Below are 18,744 nucleotides of genomic sequence, written 5' to 3'. Positions count from 1 at the left end.
TGCTAGTCCCAGCTGGGCTGGGAAGGATGGGACTTCCTCTACACCACATCTGGGGCAAGGTTAGACCCTGTGTTCCCTGTAAGCTGTGTGCTTAGGCAGCCGCGCAGGAGAGATTCAAGTGCCGCTCAGCTGATTAGCATGTGCCAGCAGCATGTGTTCAGGTGCTGCTCCCCCCCATGTTGTTCCATCCTGCAACTGCTTCCAGACCCTCCTGCTGGCTGTGCGGAGCAGGGGTGAGGTGGGGAGGAAGGTGCTAATGTCAGAGTATACCCCTTCCCAGCACCCCTGTACCCCATCTCCACAGAGTATGGCAGAAGGGACAGCCTGGCTCAGCAGGACACAGAGCTGTTGTGGTCTGAAGTCTAAATGGTGAGTGGCTGAGTGCCTTTCTTAAAGAGACAGTGCACTGTTTTTAAGATTTCTCCAGCAGCCAGCTCACACGGTCTCTCCCCCCCTCCCTGCTGCCTCCCACCGCCCCTTGCAGAGTTGGGGAGGGGGACAACAGGGCTCAGGACAGAGCAGGAGAGCGTTCATTGAGTGTCTTAAAGAGACAGCGCACAACTTTCCCCAACAGCCAGCACACATACTATCCCTGTGTCTCAGATACACACACGTCTCTGTGTCACACACATGCACCCTGTGTCAGACACACCCACACCCTCTGTGCCACACACACACAGTCTCTTTCACACTCACCTCCCAATGCATATTTGTATTATTGTTGTTACTTGGTACTTCCTGCAATGCACATATATTCTCTGTCATTTTATTCTTTCAACAGGTGTTATTTTAGTGTTTTGACTGGTCTATGCATTTTATAATATTTATTTCTCTTAAACTTCATTCTTTGAGTAGTGAGTTCTAAAATGCTTAACCTGTCCTGGCTGGAGTAATTATCCTATGGTAACTTATTAAAAAATATACATTATATCTAGGTATTCTGTTTCTACTGGTGGTGCACATTCACACATATCTCAATGCACATAACATTTACTCCGCACATGGATGGAAAAAAATTAGAGGGAACATTTGTTAGACTCAGATTTCTCCCTCGGATGCAGGAAACTCTGCCAACTCCCTTGCCACTTCCTGCACCCATCGCTCCTCAGCTTCAGGGGGAGGGATCCCTGTACAGAGATCTGCTCCCCTATCCACCCAACCCCCATGCATCCAGACCCCCTCATACCCAGACGCTCCCACCAAGCCTCACCCCCCTTGTACTGAGAATCCCCCCTCCGATAAGCCCCACTCCCCCTGCACTCGGACCACCCCGACGAACCACTGCACCTGGATCCTCTCTCCACCAAGCTCCAAACAGCTGCATCTAGATCCTCACCCCATTGAGCCCTCAACACCAGACCCCCTTGATGAGCTCTATCCCCGCTCACACCAAGAACCACCTCAACCAATTTCACGTGGACCCCCCTGCAGAGTCCGATTACCTTTGTGCCCAGAATCCCTCAACAAGCCCCTGTGCATCCAGATACCCCCCACACCTAGGTCCCCCACTGAGCTGCCTGCACCCAGATTGCCCCACAGAGAATGCTCTCAACCCACACGTGGATCCCCCCACACTTCAATCCTGCCTTGCTGAGCCTGCCTGGCCACAAGCGGTGCACCTGGCATCGAGGGGCAGGACTCTGGGGCAGGCCCGGACCTTGCACTGTGTCAGGGTTGGGTACAGCTTCACCCCTGGAGTCCGTGTCCCATGGGGAGAAGGGGGGAGCTGCATAGGGATCTCTCACCTCTGTGCAGCCGGTGGCCTGTGCTCCCCGGTGCCATGCTGGAGCCTCCACATTTATTTGACCAATAAAATTTTCAGAATTTTAAAATATTGTGAGCAGAATTTTTAATTTTTTGGCACAGAATGCCCTCAGGAGTAACCTAGGATATGTCACTTGACCTCTGTATGACTTAAAATATTTGTCTGTCTCACAGAGGCAATGTACATGTGCAAAGCATACAACATTTTCCAACAAACGTAGCAAGGGTCAGATTAACAAATATTGAAATATATAAAGCAGCTTGAATCAGGAAGGAACAAATGCTCGACAGGATACAAGTTTGGTGCCTTCTTTCCAGAATCTAATGAACAGGTGTCCACTCCTCCTTAACCACCCCAACATTGGGCAGTGTCATTCTCAGCTGAAAGACCTGCTCCCAGTGCTAGGGGAATCCTGCGCTCACCTGTTTGGTGGCTGGATTCCAGTTCCCAGAGCTGCCAAGCTGGCACCTTTCACCGGAGTAAGACCCACAGGAGGCATGCCCAGTGACACCCTGTCTGCAGCAGGGCTGCGTGGCTGAAATCCCTACGTGACTGGGAGTGAGAGAACAACGCCAGCTCTGCCAACACATGGGAACGGACTCACGTACCCACCATAACTCATCAGTTCCCAGATGCACGCTCGCCCTGTCAGTCCTTCGCTTCCAAGAATGGATTTTCCAGTACCAGCAATTCAACTTCCATGGTGCCGTAGAAGGAGACACTTCCAGGAACAACATTACAGGGCAGCCACGGATATTGCGGTACCCCTTGTGGAGAAGAGTGCTCGACAAAATACCCCTCATCCCCACAGGTCAGCAGCCCTGTCACTGCCCCCTACTCAGCTATACTGAGATCGTCCAAGGGATCTGTGTAACATTAATGGATGAGTTTCCCCATTTGGACTCCATATGGGCTGAAATCTATTTGCATGAGCTCTATTTGCAGTTCACACTATCATACGTCTAGCAGGAGTACTAGGGAAATATATTTATGGCACTGGGTTCCATAGCAAAACACTGCACATGCTGCTTTCTGATAAGGGTCATTAACTGATTCAGCTCTGCCTGGTGACAGATGCAGCTTTACACTTCTGGTGTCAGGTAAACAATGCTACTTTGCAGGGGGCTGAGGCAATGCACAGGGGACAGATGATAAGAAAAACCTTTCAGGTCCCTCCCACATATCACACACAAACTTGGTCTTGCAGACAGAGTCAGTATCATCAGGTCATGCAGAATGTTTTCTCAGAAAAAAGCAGAGAGTTGCATTTAAGGAGTCACAAATGCAACAGATGGGAAGACCAAAGTCAATCAGGCATGAAATCGGAGTGAAACAATGCATGACAACTTGGAAGGAAAAATAAAAACAGAGAGATGTAACTCATTAAAAAAAAATCTGTTCTCCCTTCCACAGAAAGTCCAGAAAGAAGTCTGGCTCTCAGAAGAAAAGGAACTTTAGTAATATCCACTCAGGAATGAGGAATGAGCATCCTGTATGTGATGAATTGAGACATAATGAGTAAGAAGAGAGTGTTAGTGAAAGCTGTTACCAAAAGGAGATCTCTGAGAAAGAAGATCATTTCCTGCTGGGATCCAACTGTCATATTAAAAGTTGAAGACAAAAGTGTCTCTTTTTCAGCCTAAAAAGGTAAAAATATCTCAGAAGCTTCTGTCCATCCAGATGAACTTTTTATGGGGTTTTGGTTTTGGGGAGGTAACCATACTAGTTAGGAGGACTCTGCTACTGAAATGCTCCAAAAAAAGAAGACATCCTTAGAGTAGATCACTGCAGTAAGCAGACAAGCCCATCCCCTCCAAGGTCCTATCTTCATTAGGAAAAAAGAAAAAAGGTGGGTTCTTAACTCCAGGTCAAGTTAATGCCTACAGGGCACCCAATTTTTAACTCAACCTGTTAACATGGGTGAAAGCTGCAAAATGCTTTGTCCTCACTATGATTTTACCCAAGTGCCTTTCTCCCAGTGAAGACCCAGCCCAAGTTTTCCAGGCAATCTTGAATATTCACCAATGACCTTTCTCAATAGCTCTTCCTAGGAACGGTGACAGACTGTTAGTTTCCTTCTGAAAGAGGAAGAGTTGATTTCCCAACCTCTGCTTAAATCCTCTGGGACCGTTCAGTGCTTCAAATAAGGTTTGGTTTGGTTCTGAAAGCCCAGGGAAATTCTTCTGTTTTTCACAGTCATCACTACTGTCCAGGAGGGCTGAGTGTCACATGGGGTCAACTTGGAAGGCTTCCTATGACTGAGCATTGTGAAGTGGTCTCTTGGGTTAAGTGCCATGCCTTTCGTAACCATGGTAAGGTTACTTCTGTGGATCTGCTTCCTCAGCAGGCCTCACAACCACTCCTGCCGTTCTCTAGGATATAATTTTGGTGACTATCACACCCCGTCCTTTGACAAGCTGAACAGTGTTGTGTCAAACCCACCCAGGAAAGGAATTCACCATGTGAGCCACTCTCTTCAGACCCATGGGAAGGGGCCAATGACGCTGGAAAGGTTGAAGCTGAGTGAATCGTTTGCAGCGACTCATTGGTTCAGTGGACGTCGCCTTTCTTTTTCAGTTCCTGATTTGTCCATAAGCAGATCACCAGGTTCTTGAACATATTAGGTATTCTCAATGATTTGCCAGTTGCTTCTGCAAACGATTCTTGGTTTGCATATGTATGAATTGCAAATATTACAACTGAATATACAATTTGTGATGTACAGTGGAATGTCTGTAATTTACCCAATGCAAATTCAAAACTCTACACCAGACAAGCCAGAATGGTCTGGTGGTGACGACAACAGCCTGGGAGTCAGGATCCCTGGGTTCAATGCCTGACTTAACTTCCTTGGTGAAATTGGCTGACTCATCCAATCTGTATGCTGTGGGTCATAATGCTTCATTTCTACCACCCTTTGTCTTGTCTACTGGTACTGTAAGCTCTTTGGGGCAGGAACTCTCTTACCATTAGTGTGTACAGCTTCCAACACAATGAAACTGTGACCCTGGAGGTGCAATTAGGCACAATTACAACGCCCATAACAATGGTGGTGATATCCTCCTGAAATAAATACTGCAGCTCCTTTAGGCTACTGCCTCCCGTGGGAGTTCTCTGGCTGGAAGGGCCATCTCAGGTCAGCATCGTTCCATGTCTTTATTCCCCACCACCACCACCTTTTTTTTTTTTTTTTTTTTTTTTTTTTTTTAAACATGGGACTAAAATGAAGCCTCAAACTCCAACTGGGACCAGAAACCTCAAGAAAAAAATCTCTCCTCATTAGTTAACTGTGCAGGTCCCCAAGGCACTGTGGTGGTGTTTGTGGCATTTCCCAGTTAGGAAGGGAAAGATGGAGGAGAGAAAGTATAAGAAAGAAGAAATGCAGGCTGGGTTTTACCAAGAGGCCTAAGGGTGTCAGGTACTTGGAAAATTCCAGCTTCCAAACCCAGTAGGTGTAAAGATCATTTCAATGGAACCATTACTAGAAACAGTACAGAAGCCCATGAGCTTATGCTACAAACAAACTGCTGGCCAGTTTCTACCGATGTTGTTAGCACATTTTGACCAACAGCCCATAAACCAAACCTACTATTCTCCAGCCTCTTGGTAGCACTGCAGAGCACCTCTCTCCTCCGTAAGGCTGAAATCCACCCCGTACAGAGGACTAGCCCAAGTTCCAGGCACCACTTCAGTCCTGCTATTGTCCACCCCAAGCAGTCTATCGCTCCAGAAAACCTCCAGCCCTAGAGTATTAACGAGTCGTTCTCAATGAGGTGGAATGCTCTATCCAGCTGCCTTAACAAAATGCATATCAGGAGGTTAGAAGACCTTGAACAAACAACAAGTCCAGCTCTCACTGAGCGTGGGAGGTTCAAATGCAGGGCTGTTTGTAATACAGGAGATGTAACGCACTCTACAGCGTCAGTCACCATGGTCAGGTATCAGTACTTCTGGGCAAATCCTCAGAAGCAGAGGAGACAGCTCACCTTGTCCTATGTTTACATCCTTCCTTTTGTTCTATTACTCTTGACATCTTTGCTGCAATCTCTAGTGCCAATGTCAGGTCTTGTCAGTTCTGCTTAATGGAATATGAGCGATGGGAATTTTGTATCAAACTCACTGTCACCTAGGATTGTCACAGTTGTCAGTAGTGCTGCACTTTCAGAACTTCAGAGACAGCCAAGAGAGAACTCAGATCCTCCAGCTCCAAAAAGACTGGCTTCGAACACTTCAAGGGAGAATTTCTGTCAGCACTATGGGGTTTATGACACACGTGAGCAGTTCTTATTCCATTCAGTAGAAGGCAGTGGTGCGCACGCACGCGCACACACCCCAGTTCAATCACTAATAGTCTCCTTAGTTATATTACTCTTCATCATTTCTTTGTTGACAATTTGTAAAGTACCTACCACAGTGTTAAATACTATTTCATGTCCATTTGAGAAGATCTGATATGCTTTAATCAAACACAAATTATTGAGTTCAGTACAGAAGGAACTGGATGAAATTTCATGGTCTGTGTTATACGGGAGGTCAAACTACATAATCTATTGGTTTCTTCTGGCCTTAAAAGACCAGGCCCGCATTTCATCCCTTCTCTTTCACACCTTCCCTGCCTCTCAAAGTCACATAATCACTTAGCACCTCCTGCCAGAGAAAAAAAGATTAAGAGCGTTTTTCATGACCCAACAGGTTCATTATGCAACAGCTTCAAATATCAGCCACCTGAGAAACCTGATCCTAGAAACTCATGTAAACCGAGCCCGCCCAACTCTGAGCTTTCCTTATTTTCAAACGGATTTCAATTCCGTATTTAATTGCAAGTAAAAAAGAAATGGAAAAATGGAGAGATGGAGATACCAGAGAGGAAGGTTATCAGCCCCACTGGGGAAACGCACTGAGAAAGGAATACATTGTGTAGCTTACAAAATAACTTATAATAAATGCAGGAATGATTGGACCTGAATCTCTTTTTGCAGGGGCAACTTTAAATAGAGATTGAAATTGAAGCCTCAAAATAAAAGCACAGCTGCCTCATTCCACACTAGAAGTGGTTGCATTTATAATGGCAAGTTGAAATTATCCCAGACAGGGCCAAATGTTGCTTTCCTTTTACACTAGTGTAAAAACTGGAACAACTCCACTGAATTAAGGAGCTTGATTTAAAAACAATGGAGTCAATCTGGATTTACACTAGTGTCAATGAAAGCAAATGTTGATCTGCAGTTTCAAGGGCAGTGGAATCCTTCAGCATGAAAACCACCACTCAAGTGAAAGATGGGGATAGTGTCATTTCCATGTCATACAAAACAGGGCAGGAGTGTGTCCTTTAGAACAGTTCTCAGTTAGCCATGTGGGATGGGACTGGAGCACAGAACTAAAGTTGCCAGCTGTTTCTTTAAGATACAAGCAGGAAAACCCTGCAGGTCTTGTTCAAATGAGGAGAACTAATTTTACTGCAGCGTGTAAACATGGGAATCTTTTTCCAGGGCCACAGGAAAGACTCCGCAGAGTTGTTGCACTTCAAAGGCAAGCAAATGCCATGTTCTTCTCTGCAAGGCTCTCCGTACCCCTCTCACCTCCTCACCTTCAAAAGCCCAGCCTCCCTGTCTGAGCTTTCTCGCAAAGGAAGGCTGCACAGGGCTCTCTCCAGAATCCATCAATGCCGTTCTTGAGTTGCCTTGAGAAGGATGGGGTTGCTAGGCACTACAGCAACACAAACAACAACAAACAGGGGCTGCAAATGAGAAACTGGACGGGGAAGTATTCTCATCCGCTAGGCAGAGATTGCTCTAATCTAAATGCAGCTGAAGCCACATGAACTAAAGGCTGCAAGATCACTAGCCTTGTGGGGAAAACATCACAGCTTAGCAGCCATAATCCATTGTGATTCTTTGATCCCACAGCCTCACTCTCACTGCAAAGGGTGTTTTAGCTGCCCCTCAGCTTTGCCCCACTTATCAGATTTCATACAAATATTTGACTGAAAAACACATTTCATGGGATGTTGCCACAGCAAGCTGTTACAACTGTCAATTTAAATGATGTTCTGCCGACGGCAATCTCCCAGCGTCATCTCTAATAACAGAGCATTAAATCCCAATTCACCAGGAATGTGCTTGTCTGCCGAAAGACTTCACAGCAGCCCAGACCCAACGAATACCCTCTCTTGGTCCATCCCAGTGAATCGTCCATCCATTCCTGTGTCTGCTCAGTACAGATAGAAAGAACAGGAGTCACTTTTGGAAGACACGTCTACTTGAGCTGCGTACCCTTTAAAAGCCTACGTCCTGCTATTTTGTAGCTATTACAAGGAAGACCATTGTGCCTTCCCCAGTCTTCACAAGTTAGTTTAATTTAAAGGCTGCATACAAACACTCAGGGGGTGGATGTTCAGACAAAATTCATGCACCAAACATCTCCAGCTATGCACGCCAAATCAGGACACCGCACATGCAAACAGCTACCAAGAAGCAACGCAACATTAGATGGTTGTGCTTACCAATGACGGCAATTGCACTCACAGATTTGCCACATAACTGCACATTCAGACTGCACTGAGCTGAATATATTTGCCCGGGTAGCCCCGCATCCTTATCATTCAGATTCCAATTACTGTAATAGTTGTAATCTTTCATAACGATACAGAACTTTCCTATTGTACATTTCTAAGTACTTCTAAAAAGGTGACTAAGTATCATTAGCTTCATTTTACTGAGGCAGAATTTGTCGCACAGGAACAGCAAGTGAATCTGCCAAGTCCAAACTCTATTAGAAATTTAAATTGCTGTTATCTCTAACTTTCCCCAAAACAGGCTCTTTTGAGGCTCCAGGAACAAAAGCATCCACAAATACCTGAAGGGCATAAATACCGAGGTGAGAGAGGAATTGCTTGTGGTGGCCAAACAACGTATAACTAGAAAGAACGGGACGAACTTAAGGAAAGGAGAATTTGAACTGAATATCAAGAAAAATGGACACTATCTATTAGGTTGCGGAAGAGTCTTTCAAACAGAGCGGTAGAAACACCACTGCTTGGGACATTTAAAATCTGGACGGGACAAAGTACTTGAAGACAGGCTGTACCTACCCTGGTAGATGTTTGACCTGTTATGATTATTAGTAATGCAGCACAGTCTAGAGTCCTCCCTGCCCCTCCGTCAAACTCCAGCCCTGCTGTGCTGGGTACGATACCAACACATAAGTGAGTGACAGGACCTGACCACAAGAAGTTACATTTTAAATAGACAGTGGGAGGGGAAACAGACACATGGGGGTGAAGTGACTTGCCTGTGGTCACCAAGTAGGTCAGTGTCAGAACCAGGAACAGAACCCATGTCGCCTGGTTCCTAGCCCAATGCACTAGCACTAGACATGCGCCCCTAAAATGTGGATGTCCTCGTAGATCTTAGATTTTGCTCAGCTCTATGGTGCGTTGGGATTCTAGTCTATCACTGTGTAAAGAGCAAAAGACACAACAAATGTAATAAGAAGAGCGGCAGAGTGGGCTCCAAATAGCCATGATTGCTGCATATACACAGCATGTAAGGCCTGGCTACATATATACACTGCTGCTTTGGTTGAGAGTTGGCAGCTAAAACATAGCATCTGGTGAGTGCCTCTAGAGGGTTCCCCAACTACTCAAAGGGCTGCTACTCTATTCCTGTGCCCTGCAGTGAGCAGGCATTCTGAGGCTTCTAGTTAGTGGGCCCTGCTAAGCGTCATCTCCCCCCCTTCTGTTGGTTGTTCCTTATCAACGTGGTTGTGAAGCAAGCCAATGGGGCCCTCATCCTCTAACAAGGAGCACCTTAGAGCAATTCACATGACCTATGGTAGAAAAGTGGAATGGACACACCCCTCGGGTGCTGGCTTTGGAGCAGAACTCTGTGCCCATAGGTTCTAGAACTAGGGTGCAGGGGGTGCTGCAGCACCCCGACTTAGAATCATAGAAGATTAGAGTTGGAAGAGATCTCAGGAGGTTATCTAGTCCAATCCCCTGCTCAAAGCAAGACCAACACCAAATAAATTATCCCACTTGAAGCGGTTTCCGTTATATCCAGAGTTTACAGTTTGGTTCAATGGCTCTCAGCACTCTCACTATAAAAACTGCTCCAGCACCCATCTGTGCCCTGCTGCAGGGCGAAAAAACAGTCACAAAAACTGAAACGCAACCCCATAAAGCGCTCCTGTAGAAAGCTGAAGAAGGGGGAATATACACAGAGTATGGCAAAGCATTCCATGATGAGGCCATTTCTGGCAGAAAGCGAAAGTGGGGATTTGCAGCTCGCTTCCCACATGTACAGACGAGGAGGTCAGGGACAGGGCTGGCAGGTGTGTTTTGCACTCAGGCCATTGAGCCAAGTATGCTGGGGAAGCAACAGAGAGAAGATGAAAATCAAACGTATCCTTCTGTTTCTATTTCTGCAGAATAAGGACACAGCTCGGTTTCAGGGCTGCATGACTGGGTCCTGCCCTAAGTTCTAGTATCCTCATTCTTGCTCAAACTGCTGTTCCCGAAGGAATGTCTGGAAATTTACACCGTGACGGCTGTGCAGCCTGAACATCTGCAGCACACACAGCACCGCCTGCCACAGTTACTGTCTATCACATTATTAATCTGATCCCAGCACACATCCGGTTGCAGAGACACAGCAGGTCCTTCCCAGGGTTGCCATACTTTCAGCAGAGGGAAAGGACAGCAGCTTGGTTTTTTTAGCTCATGCAAATAATTTGGATGCAGGATAGTGTGAAGAGAATCACCCTCTCAGCTGAGAAAAGACATTGACTTAGCAAGGAAAATGTTATGATATCCCGGATACCATATCGGGAGCAGAAAAACAGGATTGGCCGGAGAGGGTGGATGGCTGAGGAGAAACAGGCCCTTTCCTTCACTACTAGCTGCTAATTCAAATCCAGCTTCATCTGGCAGCGACAAGTAGGAGACATCTCCTGGCCTGCATTCAGCAGGCTGGTGGCTTGCCTGGTGGAAACATTTCCACCACAATCAGCACCATCATCAGGTCACAAATCACCATTGACACAACTGGTGCCTTTATTAGCAGTCAGCAGGAGACCAGATGGAGTGATGGTGTAGGAGCAGGATTTTATAATTGTACTATCAGAATTAATGTATGATTTGATTTCATCCTGCCAGCCACCCTTTTTGAATAGCAGAAAGGAAAGACAGACGAGAACAATCCTTCTGACTGATTATGGTCACCCTTTTGTTTTAGGATAAGTTATAATGTCTACTATGGTTTCCTACATGTATTACAAATTAGGCACTCTAGTTAAATATACATGTCTTTGTTTTAAGGTTTTAGTAAGTAAGAGACAAGGTTAAAGGAAGGTTGAGGGCCTGAAGCCCCAATCTGAATTGTTTTAGTTAAGATTTAGCAAGGCTTGATTTACAATGTATTCTGCTGAATATAAAACACTGCTGTCTGTATACCTTTGAAGGTTTCAGTAAGAGATTATTTGTGGGAATGAGGAATGCATGCATCAGGGAAAGATAAGGTGTGAAAACCATCACAAATGTCCAGATGGTCAAGAAAAAGTGAGAGACTTGGAAAGACCAGGAGACAATCAGAAAACATCCATTGTATCCGATGCTAAACACGTTAGCAGCATTGATGACCTCAGAGGTGAGGCAGGCACCCCTGAAGGCGAGACAAATAAGAGATAACAATGGGAAGCTCGACAATACCCATCAAATGATAACAGCAGAAAACTCCAAGAACACCACCACTTAAGGACAGGATGACGTTGCAAAATGCATGTACTCAAATGGGAATTTACATCTATAAAGCTGGGGTGTTTTGCCATGGAACTCTGGGTTCAGTCCTGCAAAGCCTCGGAGCATCGGATTGTGACCGACAAAGCCCAGCTCCTCACTTGTGCTCAATCTAACTGGCTATTAGATTGACTCGAGCTACAACAGACTGGTAACTAAAAACATCAACTGGCAGGACTGGGGGGCGGGGCGGGGGGGAAGGTTTAGCGGCTGCTGCTCCCCACTGTGTGGACAAACAGAGGAGCTTGTCATGGAGTTTAAGGCCAGAAGGGACCACAACCATCTAGTCTGACCTCCTGCACATCACAGGCCACTAATCACCCCCCAGCCACCCCCATACCATGCTCCACAACCAGAATTAGACCAAACTGTTACACCCTTCTGGAGAGTAGATTGTTGTGTGCACAGGCTGAGAACAGGATGGACCAAGGTAAACTGATGCCAGAGGCGCCCACAAAGCTCAGTCTCCAGGATTTCAATCAGGCACCTTTAACCAGCACTAAATAGTGTTTTGTTTTGTTTTGGGGGGAGGGGTTGTTTTTAAACAAAGGGGTTTTTTTAAATACCTGTTTGCATGTACCATCGTTTACAGATTAAAACCAGATCGCCAGGGAGAGAATAAGTCACCTGCTGGAATTATCAAGATGTCTAAAATAACATGCATCTTATGGAGATCGCTTGGAAAAAAAACTATCAGCAAAGCGTGAGTCACCCACAGAGGTGTTTGTCGCTCGCAACAGGTTCTGCTGCCTTCCACCTGACTCACATATCCTTTTCCCAATTATAAAAATCTCCAGAGATTTGCCAGAGACATGATTTTCATCACTTTTAGCTAAATCCAATGAAAATGTCAACCCAGAGCATTCCTTTGTCTAATCAGCGGGCAGCTTAATGCTTCAGAAGTGGAGTGGGGGGGAAAGAAAAATCAAAACAGAAATCTGCTCAGACCCGTTTGTGTGGCAGAAGGAATGGTCCCTTTTTAACCTCTTTGATTGCTTTCAACCTGAAAAGCAGAGTAAACGTCTTAGAGTTACAAGATATAATTATGCAGAGAACAGAACAAATTGCGGTGCTGGGGAGAGGTTATCCAAAGTGTGGCTTGATCGATATCACTTATCAATAACACATCAGGCCAAAGAGGGGAGCTGTCTCTAGCATGCAGAGGCACCTGATACCAGAGCTCCCCTGTTACCTTGTGTTTTATTAGGAACCACAGGATCTGGCAGGGACTGGTAATTAGATACAGAGTGTTGGACTGCTCAAGAATTCTCTGTAGATTCAACACAGATTATCTCCATAAAGCAATTCATTGATCAAAGGTGTATTCTTGGACTCCACCGTTAATTACACTCCCTGCTGATGGATGAACAGCAAAGGCATCTATGTGAAAACGCACGAGCGGCAGAGAAACAAGCGAGACACTTCTAAACAAAGACAAAGAGGGCCATGGAAGGGTCTCGGAGTTTGCAAGGGAGTTTTGCCCTGCAGATGGAGGACTGAGCACCCTGCGTATGTACCTGGCTCTTTGGCTGATCCTGTAACAATTCTGTGCCTCAGACTCTCCAATGGGAATAAACAAGCAGGAGGAAGCAAGGTCTAGGCAACAGGCTGTGGATCAGGGAGTCAGGAGACCTGGATTCTAATCCTGGCTCTGCCATTGTCCAGGCTGTGTGGCCTCGGGCATGTCACTGGCCTTCTCTGCGCCTCCCACCCTTTGTTTGTCGCCTATTTAGACTGTAGTAGGTGCTATGGCATTACAAATCACAATCAGGGCCGGCTTTAGGCCTATTCCATCAATTCCCTCGAATCGGGCCCCACGCCTAAGATGGCCCCGCGCCTAGTGAGAATCCCTACCCTGGCTGGAGGCGCCTTTTAAATTTTTACTCACCTGGCGGCACTTCGGGTCTTCAGGGGCACTTCTATGGTGGGTCTTTCCCTCGCTCTGGGTCTTCGGCGGCAGCCCTTTCGCCTGCTCTGGGTCTTCAGTGGCACTTTGGCGGCAGGTCCTTCAGTGCTGCCGAAGACCTGGAGCGAGTGAAGGACCCACCACCGAAGACTCGGAGCACCGCTTGATGAGTACAAGCCCCAGATGTTTTTTCACGTGTGGTTTTTTTGTTTGTTTTTTGTTTGTTTTTGTTTTTTTAGTCATCCCTGCTGGGGCCCCATTGAAACTGTTCAAATTGGGCCCTGCACTTCCTAAAGCAGGCCCTAATCATAATACTTCCTTACCTTCCTAGGGTGCGGGGAGGGCTAACTACCTAACGGCTGGGAAGCGATTTCAAGTTCCTCACTGAAGACTGCCAAGTGTTCCGCTCATTATCATTATTATCCATCCACAAACATTCACGGAATTAGTCATGTCACCTCTGCCCCTTTCCAGAGGGAACCCTGCGAATTAAGCCTTCTCCTAGCCCCCTCTCAACTTTTCTGAACAACAGAGACATGGGCCAGAGCAGAGATCCAGTACTTTAATCTAGGGTCGGGTGTCCTATTCTACCAGCCCCTAACCCACCCCCCTGCCCACCAGCCTTCCAGAGATCCTCTCAGCCAACACTGATGGAAAAGTAACCTCCTACTGCACCTTCTGCAGGCCACTGCCACTGGCAGAGCCACTGGGCTGATTTCACCCCCAGCGTCAGCAGGTGCCACTGGTCTGAGGTCAAATGGAGAGGCTCCCTCACAGAGCAACCACAATGCCTCTGCTAGGCAGCTCCATCCATGAATTTAGATGATTATGCATGGAAGACATGGGGCCACTTTTGAAAACATAGGAAAGGCTTCTTTGAAAGGATGCGGTTTGTTCTGCACCATGCCCACCACCAGCAGCTGAGCATGGACATGACCAAAGCCTTTAAATGCCTCGGAGTGTCACGTTTACCCTCCTTCTCCTGCAAGAGACGTCCCCAAAGAGCAAAATGGAAATCCACGGAAAGCTTTGGAAAATGTCATTTAGGCAGAATTCTCATCTGGTGCAATCTTTTCTCTGTCTCTAGTCTCTTGTTGCTTATCCATTGATGGACCCAGCCCAGAAGGACCAATGCAATCTTCTTGTAGCTCAGACCTGCTGCATGTTGCGTGAGAACTAGAGCATGGCTCATCTGCTGTTTATTCCTGAAGTCATCTAGGCTGAATTCCAGGGGCCTAAAGTTATTACCACTGAATTCCTAAGGAGGGGAGGTATCTCCTCTTTAGGAGTGATCAGAAGGAACGCATACATCTGAAACAACTCCTTATTACACAGCGCTTGAAGATGGGATCACTGAATGGGCTTTGATTAAAGCTGAATCCATCTCTGAGCCCCATGAGAAACTCTGTATGTTGCTAAGTTTTGATAAGGAGGGAAATCTCCATGTTGTAGCTCCCAAGACACTACTGGCTCAAGAGGTCTCCAATTAAAACAGTCCACTGCAGTTCCTTCCCACCAAGAAAAACAACCAGAGGGGAAAAGAAATGGAACACAGAAACCAAACTTACAAAAGAGAAACCAGGCTGCTATTTCCCCAGACAACTCAATTCTATTTTCTAAACAAGGTGATTACCAACAAATCTTTAAAATCTTCATCTCACGCACGTTTTGAATCCCTAGCCACAACCAGCCTGTCTGACAATGTCTGGTTGGAGGAAAAAAACTGGCCTCCATCCGCCCGCAAAGTGGGTTTTACATTGGTCAGGAATGGTGGGATTTTACATGTACATGTCTCAGATACCACAGTGACCCATGACTCTCAGCCAGCCAGTAAAACAGGAGGTTTATTAGATGAAAGGAACACAGTCCAAAACAGAGCTTGCAGGTACAGGAAAAAGGACCCTTCAAGTCTGGTCCATCCTGAGGGGTAAGGAGCCCAGGCCCCAGTGCTGGGCCTCCCTCCGTTTCCCCAGCCAGGTCCAAACTGTAACCACCTCCAGCAGTCTCACGCAGTCACAACCCCCAGCTCCTCCTCCAGCCTTGTCCAGTTACCCAGGCAGAAGGTGTCACCTGGCCCCAACCTCCTCCTGGGCTCAGGTTACGTGCTGAAGTATCATCTCTCAAGTGAAGTCACCCCCTGATATCCCACTACCATCCAGCACCAATGCAGATGGTACTGAGTGGAGTATGAAGGCCTGAATTACATGAGAGACCAAGAGATCCTGGTCCAATGGAATATCTTGGATCCCTAATAAGGTGTCACGAAGTTATCAAGGAAATGGCATACAAACAGAGAAACCAACCCAGCATACTCTATTACACAGAAGAGGCTGTATCTCCTTCCCCTGATCCCGCCCCCGTCCTCTTTTCAGTTCTGAGAGAAGCTTCTATTCCTTCCAGTCAGGAAACATGCACCAAACTGGAACATGAACCTTCCAACAAACATGGCTACAAAACACTGCACTAGAGGTAACCCTGCAGGCATGGAAGAAAGTCATGGCTCTGATTGCCCTTCTCTCCGACAGAGCCAGCAGCAGTCACAGAACGAACAGGGTGTGAAGCAGTGCAGGGATCCCTTTCACTCTCACCTCCAGGAAGTGGCACAAAATACCCCTGCACTGGTTTGCACCCGTGTCTTGATCACACAGTCGGGGCCGGCTCCAGCTTTTCTGATGCCCCAAGCAGCAAAAAAGATGAGTGGCAGTACTTTGGCGGCAGCTCAATTGCACTGCTTCTTCAGTGGCAATTCGGCAGCGGGTCCTCCCTCTCGTCCTCTTCAGCGGCAATTCGGCGGCAGCTCAAAGAGGAAGAGAGGGAATGAGGGACCCGCCGCTGAATTCCCGCCGAAGACCCAGACGTGCCGCCCCTATACCGGACGGAGTGCCACCCCTTTGAATTGGCCCCTTTGAACTGGCCGCCCCGAGCACCAGCTTCCTACTCTGGTGCTTGGAGCCAGCCCTGCACACAGGGACCCCTGTGCAGCCCCTGTTCAGCTGCCCATGCAGATTACTCATTCATGCAGCACAAACAACCCTAATGAGGGAGTGTGCATAGAGACTCAGGCTGGGCCAGTCAAAGGAACCTAAGTGTGGGATTTGGGTGTGACACCTTGGCACCTTTGCCAAACTAAGAATGCATCGATGCCAGATACCCACACTGCACCGCACCATTGAACCTTCTATGGCTCAATGCACAGAGGATACACAGGCTCCAGGGGTTTTAGGACCAAGACCAGGACCAGGAATGGCAGCTGTGACCAGCTTCTTTGGTAAAACCACTCTCCCTGAATCAGAATTTTGCCCATAGAGTACAACACATGAATAAGCTGTACAAGTCAGTGCAGAACTTGTAAGTAATGGATGCAAAGATACCCTATTATTATAAATACAGTCATTTTTAAATTGTCCACGGCATCCCTAGGAGGAGTCCAACTATCCCACAATTGAAGTGACACCCACAGGGAGAATACCATCATCAACATTTCATGGCAGCTTCTCTATTTATAAGAAAGAATCCTCAGTACGGTTTTACACAGCCATACAACTGCCCTTTCATGCCTTACCTTTTAAGACGCTAAGAATAGCATCGTCACTGTAGCGTTTCTGTGCTGCGTTGGTTGCTACACAGCGATAGGCCCCAGCGTCGCTTTCCTGCACATCTACGATTTGGAGGATGCCATTAGGAAGAGTTATAAACCTGGGTAAGTAAAATAAAGAGCATCAGATTTGCTTTTCACAGCTAACACGATTCATACCCTAGCCACTGGAATGCAGCTATTTTCATTCCTTCCTTATATGTGAGAGCGTATTACGTGCACATCACCAAAGCCCTGGCAGAGAAGAGTGGGCAAGAAACTCTTTAACCTCCCAATAGGAGAGTTTTAAATAAAGCAAAATGTACAACCCATTAATAGCAATGGATTCAAAGCAGCAATAAAACTGCTGCCTTCTTCAGACTAAGCCTACAGGTCTCTGCTGCAGAAAACATTCTCTATTAAAAACTATATGCGTGCACGCACACACACGCACACACGTATATATACACGAGTGTGTGTCTGCATATGTAGGTAGATAGATAGTAGGAAGAATGCCATCTATTAACTTATAAGGGTATATATACACAAGTCTTCATGTTCGGTGAGGCTGTAGTTATGTGTTGCAAATGGATTCTTTAGCTCTTATAATCTGTAGCAGAAGCTCTTCTCTGGGGTCACAGGGCTTTTGACTCCCACCTCATCGAGATGTGGCTCCTGCGAAGTCCTAGGGATTTCCTCTGCAGATTCCAGCCCGGAACTGTTGGAAAAAACTGCCCCCAAAGAACCCCTCCTCTGGCTTTACAGTGAGCTAGTGCAGACTTTGAGTATGCACAGCACTGACTAAGCTCTCAAACGGAGCCCAATCCTGCAAGCACCCTCCAGCTCCCATTGATCTGGATTTGAGGGTGCTTAGCACCTCGCAGGATCAGGCCCACTGTGCCAGAGTCATGCCCAAGGGCAATGATTCAGTACATCTCCCAGGCAGCAGTACCCTGGCCCTGACACATTCTGAGCTGGTCGTGCCCCATCTGTAGATCTCCCTGTCTAGGTCCCCCAGTGCTGTGGGGTTGCAGGTGGCTGAGAAGACCTCTGAGCTCTCTCTACTGGTGAACTTTCCTCCCCACCAGGGGCTTGCTCACAGCTGAGGGTCCACTGGGCAGTAAGTGAGGCCAACAACCAACGTAGTTCAATGTTACCTACTCTACTGGCAAGTCTCAATGCCTCTCTTGATAGGAAGTCCCAGCAACCAGGGTCGTAACAGCTATTGAGACGGCAGCTGAAGAGTCTGTTTCCCCTGCCATCTGACACACCCGTAGGAGTAACAGACAAATATATTTGGCTATGCATGCAGACAGGTGACAGAATTAATTTGCCTATTGCCTACCAGCCACTCTGCTCTTCCCAGCTGAGAAACCCCCTATACTGTATTTGCCTTTGTTTGAACAAAGTGTCAGACCCGTTAAGCACCTTCCCTCTCCAAACAGGATTTCAGGGAGTTGCCCCAGAATAAGGATCCAGGAATGCTTGTTTTAAATGAACTCGCCATTAAACGATTTTCTGATGTCTCAAAGCAGGAAGCTTCATTTTCTGCATGGAAGCTAAATGCAGGGGACCATGCATCAAACGTATGTGCAAATAATTAGATACCAATAAGGAACGACCTCCTCGCAACAGCTCCAAAAAGAAGTTTGCCCTGGAAGCCATGCTCTTTTGGTCAGCGGACATTTGTAATAGAACGCTGGGTG

At 46.9% G+C, this 18,744-nt stretch overlaps 1 protein-coding gene across 2 annotated transcripts in view; it reads right to left on the bottom strand.

Moving 5' to 3' along the window:
- Positions 1-18,744, bottom strand: part of IGDCC4 (immunoglobulin superfamily DCC subclass member 4) — a 185,509-nt gene that overhangs the window by 75,211 nt on the left and 91,554 nt on the right. For both annotated transcript variants that reach the window (XM_030578836.1, XM_030578837.1), the window contains exon 4: positions 17,027-17,160. In XM_030578836.1, coding sequence (XP_030434696.1) covers positions 17,027-17,160 — 134 coding nt within the window. The remainder of the gene's footprint in view (positions 1-17,026; positions 17,161-18,744) is intronic.

The sequence above is a fragment of the Gopherus evgoodei genome, chromosome 10 (assembly GCF_007399415.2).
Source record: "Gopherus evgoodei ecotype Sinaloan lineage chromosome 10, rGopEvg1_v1.p, whole genome shotgun sequence".
Taxonomy (NCBI): domain Eukaryota; kingdom Metazoa; phylum Chordata; order Testudines; family Testudinidae; genus Gopherus; species Gopherus evgoodei.
The sequence above is the reverse complement of the archived record's forward strand: the minus strand, read 5'-3'. Positions and strand labels throughout refer to the sequence as shown.